The sequence below is a fragment of the Necator americanus genome, chromosome II, assembly GCF_031761385.1.
Source record: "Necator americanus strain Aroian chromosome II, whole genome shotgun sequence".
NCBI classification, from domain to species: domain Eukaryota; kingdom Metazoa; phylum Nematoda; class Chromadorea; order Rhabditida; family Ancylostomatidae; genus Necator; species Necator americanus.
Window position 1 is genome coordinate 2307197 of NC_087372.1, and position 12521 is coordinate 2319717.

General features: G+C 32.0%; 1 protein-coding gene across 3 annotated transcripts in view; it reads left to right on the plus strand.

Annotated features, from left to right (window-relative positions):
- RB195_016645 (uncharacterized protein) overlaps positions 1 to 12521 on the plus strand; it is a gene marked incomplete at both ends in the record, with an annotated part of 86401 nt that overhangs the window by 41266 nt on the left and 32614 nt on the right. For all 3 annotated transcript variants that reach the window (XM_064183270.1, XM_064183271.1, XM_064183268.1), the window contains 2 exons: positions 8560 to 8622; positions 8812 to 8880. In XM_064183270.1, coding sequence (XP_064039148.1) covers positions 8560 to 8622; positions 8812 to 8880 — 132 coding nt within the window. The remainder of the gene's footprint in view (positions 1 to 8559; positions 8623 to 8811; positions 8881 to 12521) is intronic.

The following is a 12521-nucleotide window of genomic DNA, read 5'->3' on the forward strand; positions in this document are numbered from 1 at the left end:
GAGAAAGCAGTTCGTTGATTATAAATATCGGAGGGGGAAAATCCCCGTCAAAGCACTGATGAGCACCGATTTTCAATTCGATCTTATTTGAATAAACGGATGAAAAAGAAAAAATTGTTCATGCATGATTGCATGCGAATCGGCTCGTCGCTCGACTTGCCCCGAGGGTGTCAACATAACCGAATCCATCAGTCCAGAAGTAAAGGAATTTTAGTGCAAATTTTTGCATTTGCATTTGTAGTGTCCGATATCATCACAAAGATTTATTTTCATGTCTGGATAAATAAGAGGAATCAGCGGAAAATCCCAAATTTTTTTACTTCACAAAAACGAGCTCTGGTTTTTTTTTCCTTCAATATTATCCTATTGGAAAAAATTGTTGATGAAAAGCGATAACATTTCTTTTTTTTTGTAGAAAAGAAAATAGAAAGAGAAATAAATACAAATATATATATATAAGTAGAAAAAGTTTGCTCTCCTGTATATTTTATTTATAAATACTATTATTTATGTATTGTTACCATACATATTTTACATTTTCTTTTTAGCTATTTTTCTGTGGTTTTTTTTTTATTTTATATCTACTGTAGTACATTTAGTATGAAAGATATATTTATACTATAAAATAGATTCTACGAAATACATTTTTTTAATTAATAAGTATTTTATATACATTAATACAAGTAATCGTGTACAATATTTACTTTTTTCTCATTATGCTGGAATTCCGTGGATGAACTGCCGTTCACAGTGAACGAATAGGGAAAAGGAAAATAGCAGGAATATAATAGAAGAAAAAAAGAAAACAATTTACAGAATTTTTCTTAAAAAAAAATTTATATATACTATAAAATATATCTACTATAAAATTATAAAAGGATAAAAGTTATACATAGTCTCTAGTGTTCAATCCACTTGAGATTATGGCTACAAAACATACGTACAACAAAAAATAAATACTTTTAAATAATATTTATTATATACACATTAATACAAGTAATTTTTTCCACTACTTTTTTTTTGTCTCTGGATAATCCTCGCAGGAATCCCGTGGAAGAAGCTGTTCTCTTCTCACCGGAAATGAAGTTCTTCAATTTCACGATGAACGAGGAGCTTTAATTCGTATAATCCCTGGTTAACAGAGATCAATACCTCCACAAGGAACACTGTATACGGATAACTTTTTCCATTGATAGGAAAAAAACCTGCAAAATTTGATCATCAAATAGCGCAGGTCGATATTTTCTAATAATTTCTGTTTCCTTTAACTTATGCGCAGAGAACAGAGGATACGGTAACTTTCAATAATTGTATCATATTGAGAAAATATTATAAATATTAATATATTGTCAAAATATTATGATTACGTCGTCAGGCGATTATTTAACCAATTTATTGGATAAGTCCATAAATACTTCGGCACACCATGCTTCTTTTATTTTTCAAAGTTGGGAGAGAAATAAACCGAAATAAAATAGAAGATATAATGGAAAATAGAAGATAAAAAAAGACAAAATAAAATAACAGAACTTTTTGAAATTCTAAATTTTCTCTCTCAGTTACTGCTCTCATTCTTCTTTCATTTTACTGATGGATTTCTACGACTCACCTCTAAAATTAGCTAGTCCAAGATGAAAATTTGAAAATTTTTAAAAACTGATATTTTCTGAAAGAAAATTGAAGGAAACATTTGAAGACGAAATTTCTTGCATTCGAAAGAGACCGTATTACTTATACGGACTCCCCAAAATGCTAAAACAATTCCAGAATGTCTATCTTTGGAAGTTCCTTCAGATTAAAAGAGTTTTCAAGAATCCCTCATTAAATTCGTGAAACTTCATATACATTGACATCTTTACAAAATATTTGAATTAATATTTTATAATTTATAAAAGTTTCTTTGAAGCTATAAAGTTTATAAATGACGGCTTAATTTAAACACAATGACCTGAAGATCAAACTAATTTAGAAAATTTCCCTGAAAATGATCTACTTGTCCGTAATAAATTGTCAGCGAATATGATGAATTTTTTAGAATATTTGAGAGGCATTCATCTAAAAACAAAATTGACACTGTGCAGAATTCTAATCACTTCGGTCAAATCATGTTAAAATTATTTAGAACCTCATCCGTTCAGAAACTTTCTGGGAATTTGACCTAACAGGTGTAGTCCTTAGTAGTTTCAAGTGAGATAAGGGGCCAGAAAATTCTATCGTATAGATAAACACTCACTATTCCACTTTATTGTCTAGCGTGGTTGTTCTTGTAGCAATTGATGTCCCAGAAGAAATTAATTCCAAAAAATTCGGTTCTCAGGAATCTATTTTTTTCTTCTAAAAACTTTCCAGACTGAAAATTTAGCTCAGATAGTAATGTTATTTATTATGAAATCGAATTTAAACTGAGATCATATAAATAAATTATAAATACGAAATCAAAAACAGAATTCTTTTATATTTTATCTATTTTCTTCATTTTTCGTACGAAAATTCTCATTTTTCTCCGAATATTCGACTGTTTTCAAAATCGGCTGTGCTCAGCTCTAATCTTTGACCGCTCATCATTTTTTTTCCTTGCAAAGCGCATATTAAATAAAGTCGGCGTTATTGTGTAAATTTGCGTCGAGTCAAATCAGCAAAGACATCAACTTCCTCTGTTGTGGCAACGACTTCTTCTCCGAGAGAAAAAAAACCTAGGCAGTACAGCTTTTATTATAGTAATCCAGTGGAAAATTTAAAATTTAATGAAGCGATTTGTGTCAGAAATGTTTCAACTTTAAGTTATTTTTCAACAAAATTAAACAGTAAACAGTAAACAGATAATCTGAAAAAAATCCTTAGGTGGCAGGTACACATATATGGATTGAATGCCTTATAGCTTGGATTTACGGATAATGAAAAAAGGAAAGAAACTGCCTGATTTCCTTAGAAATTCGGAAACAGAACTTTTCCAAAGCCTGTTTTTATGCACTGAAGAGTCTCCTCATAGAGCAGCGAGGACCAGTTTTCGCTTGAACCTTAGATTTAAAGAAATTCCTCAATTTCTTTGATGAGGTTAAGAATATTCTCATGACATCAAGTTGTAAATTCCTGAAAAGGTCAGAATTCATCCAAAATTTATCGCGAAATTTCTCCTAATCAGCTGTGTGTAGCTAAGAATTTGCCCTTTTTGTTGACATGACAAATGTTTTGAGTTGGTCGTCCTCCAGACATCATGTACTTCTACTTCTGGAAGCAATTCCTATTGAATCAGGGACTCTGCGTATGTTTATAAATGGATAAATTGGTTGTGTCCTTGTTGTAAAACTGGGACTGTTATGGCTAATTTTTTTTCGCGAGAAAAAGAAATATTTCCGTATTTCGGTTTAGGTTTCATTCATTTTGTTGGTTTCACAAGCAAAAAAATCTAAAAAATATGAGAATAAAAATAAAATGAAAAATGAAAAGAATAATTATGAATGAAATGAAAAAGAAATGAATTATGTTGTTTAAAAATATTCGACACAGTCAATTTTCAATTGTAAAATTGTGACCTTATTTATAAATTATTAATATTGTAACTAAATTATTGTGACTGTATTTATAAATTCACTGTAGAAATGGCAGCTATGTAGCTCACTCTGAGTTCCCTATTTTTCACAAAATTCCCGTCATTGCCAATTTTCTCCAATTATCGTATGTTGACACGAAAAAAGCGGGTTTTTCAATACGTATCCATGGTAAATGGGTTATAGTTGTAGTAAGATGGATCCTAGACCCCTTGGGGTTAGCTATCCACATCCACACATTACTTCCTTACTTCCTTTTTTTGCATCGGTGCACAGAAAAAAACCGTGTCGTTTTTTAAATAAATAAGGAACGAAAAAACTGTGAAACAAATAAAAATAGCACAAGTTTATTTGATTTTAGAAACGTTTTCTTTATAACATTATTATAACATCTTAACCTCTTATTCTACAAAATTTTATTTTATTTTTAAACATTTTAGAACTACGATGCAACAAGTGACAAAGGCAATTTGTGAGATAAGGGAGGAAAAGATGGAAGAGGATCTATTTGAAATAGAATTCGTTTCAATTTGTTTTCCAATTAAAAAAGAGACCTCTCTCAGTTATTTGTCATCTTTTTCGTTCTTTGTTTTTTGTTTTTCCTTTCAAGGATTGTAGGACTCATAAATTTTGTGGCTAACTACGAACATTCTGTAAAATTCCACTTTGATAGCTATTTTCCCATCGAACAGCATCTTCAGACTCTGCGGATCCTCCACGGATGCTTTTACGGAAAAGTTTGGAATTTTCCGAGAAAAAAAAAGTTATGTAAAGAAAATATGATATATGAAGCAGACTGAGAGCACCGAATTCTCTCCTTTGATGATGCCGCGATTGTTCTGGATGTTATTCTCAGTTTTTGCAGAAATTCACTATATAAATTTTATTAATCGCTCTGTACTAACGTTTTTAATTCGGCTTATAGCGTGAGACTTGTGATTAGTAGCTCAATTGTATGAAATTACTGTGAATGACATCATTTACCTCTTACTTTACGAGGAAGAGAAATTTCTGAGCATCGAATAAATTTCGAAGGGTTGTTCTAAATTTTGGAAAAAGAAAAATCTGAATTTTTGAAAATTTTTTGAAAAGAAGAAAACAAAAAATTCCATAATTCTGCATTTTTGCAGTGTTAAACCATGTTAAAACCTACAATATTTCGTCCATGGATTTTCTGGGAGTTTTAGTTCTTCAATTCCAAGCGTTTTTTAAGTTTTTTTTTTCTTACTTTTTGCTAGAAAATGTTATGTTGGAGTAAAATAGAAATGGTTTCTTTTTAAAAATATTATACTACATTTTTTCTTAAATGGTGATGTAGGCATAATTTTATTCCCTTATGTTGATCCGAATAAAAATCCACTGTAACTCACCTATCGTCTCTTCTGATGAAATTGATATTTAAGTATTAATTATTATTTACCGCAATTATTATTAGGTACTAATGTTACTTTAATATCTTTTAGTCAGCAAAAATGATTTTGAAAAAAATAAAGAGAATGAATTTCAGAAAATTTTCTTTAAAAAAAAACTCGTATCATTGCCCGACGCCATTACACCCTTCTTCGTGGAGGAATGTGAACTCCATGAACCTAGCTCTGCTCAATTTTCTCAAAATCTACGGGAAAACTCTGACAGAATCCTGACAGAATTCAAATTTCCCGTTTCCCGTGAACCCGTCGTTCAGTAGCGAAACGGGAAATTCGGATTCTGTCAAGATTCTGTCAGAGTTTTGTCGCTACTGAGCGACAGGTTCACGGGAAACGGGAAATTCGGATTCTGTCAGGATTCTGTCAGATGAGAATTTTGTTCTCCGTAAATTTTGAGAACGACAGCGCTCTGCAGTTCAGCGCGAAACGAAGCGGAGCGTTTCTGCCGAAGACTCCACACTCCCTTTGGGTATTTGCGCCCTATTTGGGTTGGAATTTAGCATTTTGCCCGAGAAGAGCACCTTTTTGCAGTATCCGAGCGATCTCCACCGTATAACTGAGTGGACTAGCAATCAGAGACGTATATATCGGTAGAATAATCTGATTTCTACTGATACCAGCTCTGAAAGCTGTCGAGAAGCAGCTTACTTCAGAAAAAGAAATGAAGTGTTGCGCATATCCACTTTTTAGCTGGTCCTCATGACATGTGGTGACATATTTTTAGTTTTGTAGAGAAATTTGTGAAGACCAAGCTTTAGAAGCATAAAAGGGAATTTATGGGGTCTATGGGGTCTTTGAGTATTGTTCATATTTTTCAAGCTGTTAAATATTGCAGGTAAAAAAAGATTCGGAACCATAGCCGAGGAGAACTCTTTTTCTAGGAAAAATCTTCATAGAGGACCCATGGGGACCACTGGAAGATTCATCTCTTCTTTATATTTGGGACCATTTGCAATATAACTAAAAATAAAATCCTTTTGTATGAAAAGAATTGAGCGGTATCGGTACTGTACTACATCCATCCAAATAGGAGAGATAGTAAGTCTTGCAGTCGTCTCAGGAACCAGATACAGTATATCTTTACAGTATACCAGATACACTATATCTTTACAGTATATGTTGAATTATTCTATCACGTCATCTTATTTATTTATTATTATTATTAATTTTATTTTTATTTTTATTATTTATTTTATTATTATTAATTTTATTTTATTTTTATTATTTATTTTATTATTATTATTAATTTTATTATTTCTTATTTATTATTTATTACCTATTATTATTTATTGTTTATTAATATTTATTATTATTATTTATCATATTTATCTACATATTTATTCATATTACGTTATTTTTGCTCTATTACATCGAATAGTCAAAGATTTTTGACAAATTATCTTTTACTGAATTTTGTGAAATATAAAGGAATATATTTTAAAAAAATAACATATGAACGAGATCAGTTTTTTTTTTCTCCTAATGAAAAAAGCAAAACTTGATGGTAAGTAGATATTTCCATGGATTTGAGGGAAAATAATTGCCTATGCATATCCATTTTCTTACTTTCGCCCTGGTCTACGAGTCATTCTCCTCACATTAACAATGTAATACAAACGTGTGACCACGTCAACGTCTTCTTTTATTTTTATGGATCTCAGACATTCATTATTTGACATGCCACCCATGGTACTTAATTGCTGCAATTGCAAGATAATACATTCATTTTTGTCCTCAACAAGAAAACTGAGGTGGTTCAATTCATGCAGTCATCTATACACTTCGAGTTATCTGTTCCTCCTTCCTATCTTTTCCTTAAAATTGATCAAAACAAATCATTTATTCTTTCCTTGCTGATTTCAAGATTTGCTCTTGTTTTTTGTGGGTGTGTCCTTTGTAAACAGCTTGAATCGTTGATACTTACTGTAAGTCCCATAAAGAATCCCTATCTTCGCCTTTAAATAAATAAATCTCTATCTTTGCGTTTAAATATTCGTTTCAGTGTTTTTTGTAGTTTGATTGAGTCAGGACGAATAGACTTGATAATTTTCTCGTATTCGACGGCTACAAATCCCAGCATTTCGCCTATCGATCTTCCATTTTTCACCTTCTCAATTCCAGCTGAGGTGGCGAATCTCAGCCATTTGTCTTTTCAAAGAATAGTGTCTGCCTTTTCTTTACCAAAGTCAGATGAGTTTTTTTTTCTGGATTTTCTTCAACTGCCCCATCTTTTTCCACGCTTATGCAAATCATCTTTCTATTTCTAACTTCACAAACAGAATATTTCCGGCTATGATGTACCCGTACAGTATCTGTCATTTTAGGGTTTGCTAAAAAAAATAACTGAAATCTGAGCGCTGTTTTTTTTTCTGGAAAAAGTTCTTTCTTAGGGTTATTTTATTGTAGATTGAAGTAGATTTCACTGTACATTGAAAGAGTAGATTTCTTTTTTTTTCTTGATTTTACAGAACATGTATGGATTTCATTTTTTTCAGCTCTTCTGATTGGAAAAAAAAATACATTTTTATTATCTATTTTATTCCGTTTATCTTCGTCTTCGCTGATTTTAAGCGTAGGGTGGGCCATACATGGATCTTCCACATTTTAAAGCGCCATGAAAAAATTAAAAAGAATCCACGTGTGGAGAAAACTGAGTATGTTTCTGGAAAGAACGTAGAAAATCGTTTTATTTATTATTTTTGAAAAAATTATATCTGACAGATGGCGGCCGCCGTTATCAGTGCATTGCTGAAGACTTTCCTTATCTGTTTTTGGGTTACCTCAAGGGAAACGGCGTCGACATCCTACCGTATCCTGTCCTTCAAATCCTCAAATTCTACTCTGCCAAATCTTCAAATAGGTTGCGGAGGACCACGTTCGCAAACATCTTCCTTTAGGTATCCTCCCCTAAGGAATTCAAATCAGCTAGACTGGATCCGAGAAAGGTCGCCGAGATTTCAACGCTCCGGTCACTAACCAGCGTTATCCTCACATTTTCTTCCGGGAAAAAATGTTGCCGATCAATTTTGAAATCGATCTAAGGGGGATTTTTAAAAACTCAATGATTTGACTCTAAGGAAGATTAATCTTTTAGATCTTCGTGCAGCCAGGATAAGAGAGAGTATCACATTCGGCTGGGGATAGCCTTTGGGAACAGTTTTTCTTAAAAGATAAAATAAAATAAAGATAAAAATAGATAACAAAATACATCTAACTGTCCACTTAAAGGATAAAAATAATTTCTATCGCATGGCTTCGGTTTGCTGACCACATACTCTCAAATCAAATTACCTCAACCATTGCCATCCGTTTCTTTTTTATTTGCACGCTTTTAAAAAAATGAGGTGGGATCACTCCAGAAAAATACACAGTGCGCGTTATTAGCTGACGCTTTCGACGCATGTGGAAAAAAACGAATGCTGTTTCATCCAAGAAATTTTTTAGCATTTCAGAATTTGCCAGAAAAATGACTGTTTCTAGAAATAAACACTGTTTCTAGAAAATTAGAAAAAAAAAACAAATGAGAATTCCATTTCTAGAGAAAAAAATTCTATTTCAAGGTTATTTTATTGCTTTTTTTTTAGCAATGTCAAAGAACATCCAACTAATCATTCAAGGACAACATCAATGATTCCAGGATGGAATAAGTGGGAAATTAATTTCTCTCTAATACAAAATATATGATGTAATGATGAGTACATATCCCATTTCATACCAAATCCAAGTTCCCGTGAAAAATTTCTAAGCTTAGACGTCAATTTGAAAAAAAAATAATTTTTTGAAATCCTTCCTGATTTAAACACACCGCAAACAAACTTATAATTTCGTTTTTACAGTGTCAAAAACCATACAACAGAGGAATCAACAAGGCGAAGGACACGTTCCCTGATTCAAGGATTTAATGAGTGGGGAATTAAATTAATCAGCTTTGATTAAGAAAATTTTTGAGAACATTACATAGTTCAAATTCAAAATTCACTCATCTCCAGTTAAATTCACTTCAAAGTTGTAAGGAGTACAATTTTAGTATATGAGAAATCGTGGTTTTCACTCATGGTTTTATGATTTTTGAGGTTTTTAATGGATTTCATTCACTTATCGCCACTTTCGTATTATTCTTTTTTAGGTGAAAGAAAGTTTATGTAATGGTCCGGATAATGCTTTCTACAGTATCAGCTGGACGTTGAACGTTCGAATTTTAAAATGATTCCAAAAAAAAATAGTGCCGTTTGTTCCTTTAAACAAAATATTTCCTTGCTTTTTTTTCGACTTTTCCTGAAATTCCATTCGGAAGTCAGAATATCCATAGTTAATTTTACACTTCATTTCCATATTTCCTTGGCTACAGATCGAGATACAGATGGTGCACGGACACGAAATTTCCTCATTCCCTCCTTTTCCCTTCAATCGAACACAAAAATATCTCCGAAAGCAGATCGAAGCGTTTGTGCCTCGGAATCGGAATAGACAGAGCCAATAAAAGAAGAAGGCTGGCAGGTTTTATGCCGAGTTTTTCGCTTAGAAAAAAATTACAGATTAGAAACCTTTAATCAAAAGTTTTTTTTTGAATTTTTTTTTGAATTTTTTTTGAATTTTTTTTTTGAATTTTTTTCTGGAAAATATAAATAGCGTGCTCAAACTAGGAGAAAATCTCGTAAAATGCAGCAATAAATGTGTTATTGACTAAGCTATTGTTATGGCTTCTGAGATTTTCGTTTTTGTAAAGTTTTTCCAAGAAAAAAAACGCGGTCATTCTGGTAAACACAGTAGACTGCGGTTTTTTTAATTGGAAAATTAATCGGAGAAAAATTAAATTAAGAATAATAGATGAAAACTTGTGGAATTCTCTAATATCTACAAAGAAAACTTCACTTAACAAGGAAATATAACAATAACACTATGTAGTCCACAATACTACAAGTTTTCACTTATTGTCCTCACTTTAAAAAGAATTTTTTTCAATTAATTTTCCAAACGAAACCACCAAATACTTTGTTTTACCAAAATGTTAACATTATTCTATATTTAAAATGATTTCAATTTAAATTTTGGAATTAACAAGAATGACCCACATAGTGTCGTCGTTTTCATCGTTTGAACACACAAAATATACATAGTTCACTTACTGTACTGTACTGTACGGCAGCGCTACAATTGGTCAGTGTACTGTACTTATGTATGGCCTTAAGGAAATAATCAATTTTTGAATTGACCAATTCAAAAATTAAGAACTCAACTCAATTTTTCGTCTTTTATGGAATTTTTCTATTTCCCGGCTTTCACTACATGCGTTTCAGTCGAAAGAATTCAGGAATTTTTTCCCGGGGAAAAACATCCTGAACGCGCTATGATTCAGTTAACGTCAACTATTTACCTATTGTAGTCTACTACAATTTCATCTACAAATTTTTTTTGGAAGCCTTTACTCAGTAATGTACTTAAATTTCACTTGTCGTAAAAATTTTTCTACTAATTTTAAAATAATTTTATGGGTATCTTATGTTCATAGAAAGAAAACTTTTGAAAAAAAAGAGAATTAAATAAAGTATAAGCAGTAAGTGAATGTAGTGTACTGGCTTACTGTAGGATTTAATCCACCCCCTTGGATCCTAGAAATGTTGCTCATCGGGAGCGCTGAGCATCGAAACCCTACCGTAATTCGCGTAAACATCTCACCATATTTGTTATTCCGTCGCTTTATTACCTTCGTTTATTGTTGAATCACTTCATCTGTGAGTTACACTTAGCAGCTCTTGTCGCCTCCTATACACACCTCAGCTTATCCGTTGCCTCTTTTCCTTTTCTTCTTCTCAGGAAAATATGGAAACTCTCGTTCTCACCACTCCTCTATTACCGTTCTCTGAAATCATGAAATCATGGTGACTCGAGGTGGTGATTTTCGTTCGTGCACGTGAATTGCACGTGTAAAATCGTCGCCTTGCGTGATCATTGGTGTTTTCTCGGAGAAGCACCGCACTAATCCGTTACGTTCATAGGTGTTGGTTTTGAGTTTTCTTCAATTCGCATTTTTTTCAGCTCTATTTCCGGATGATTCATCCTTAAATTTCGATATCTCTTGTATTTTACAAGCAGATTCAGTAGATTTTGAATGACAAAAGCGGCATCTGAAAAACTGGAAAATTAAATTTAAATTAAATTAAATTTTCCACATTTATTAGGGCCCTAACGTATAAGAGCAGCAAAACTTTGCTTTTCCTTTTCTTCTTCATTTTAAATTCCACATTTTAGGAATCAGAGAAAAAGTGAGAATACAGGAAATCCTAACCCGAAGACAAAAAGAAAATGGTGGTGTTCTTCGCTTTTTCTCAAAAAAAAAACAAATTCCACCTTTTTCAACACTCTTATCACTTCTTCTTGTTTCTCTTCTTTTTCTCCGTTCTCTATTTTACTCTAATTCCATAAACGCATCGGAACTGATCTAAAAAAGAATTCTAAGGGTCCCATTTAGCTCCTAGGAATAAAAGTTGTAGCATACATACATTGTGAAAAAAAATGCTGCAAAAATGAACTGATCATCCTAAAATGTAGTTAAAAAAATGAAAAAATGAAAGAAATGTGAAAAAAATGTTGTCGAATCGAAAGAAAACCAGTTGAAAGACGTCTTCAAAAATTTTTTATAAAAATTATTTCTAATTTTTGTATATTTTGGATTTCACTTTTCATTTCTGTTCTATTGCGTTTCTGTACTATTCGTTAGTGAGAATATTCGTGAGTTTTTTTTTTGTAGCGATATTTTCTCCTACATCTTACGTTAGTCGTATTTTAGTAATTTTCTGTCCACATCTTCCTTTTATTGAGAAAATCTGGCTACATTTTCCTCTTATTTTGTATTCTATTATGTAAAAATATTCGTAATAAACTAAACGCTACATAAAACGTATTTAGGTACAATACTGTACGTTAGTCAGGTACAATACAGTACATATGATTTCTGTGATGAACAACTTACGTACTAGCAACTATTAAAGCAGGATTATTTTTGAAAAATATTTAAAATAATTCCTCTTGAACCACTTGTATGTATTAGAAAATGAGTTTTTTTTCCGGTGACATGAAATCTTACGCACTTTTCTAAGGTTTTCAACAATTTTTTGAACCAAAACTAAACAAATTTTAAACTGCTATACAGTTCGGATCCGTTGGATCTCTGCTTCTCTGATTCTCACAGCTTCTCTTCTTCCGATCTATTCGTATCCCTTATGCTAGTCCTACACTCGCAAGAAATTATTTTCGCAATCCCCGGAATTCTTTGAAATTATTTTCAAAATTCCCGGGATTCTTCAACGAGTTTATGATTCGTTTTCACCACTTTTTCAGGGATTTCCTTAATTTTTAAGCTCTAAGCTTCTCGTGAAGAGGGAAATTTTGAGAATTAAAGCTAAAACTCTGAGATATTCTTATTTGAAGGGAAATTACTTGTTGAATTTAATTTATGATCTACTCGAGCCGTTCTAACTTATTTCCTTGTTAGAAATTATTTTTCCCTAGAAAATTCTCATTATTAATTTCTGTTTTGCAGTGCAGT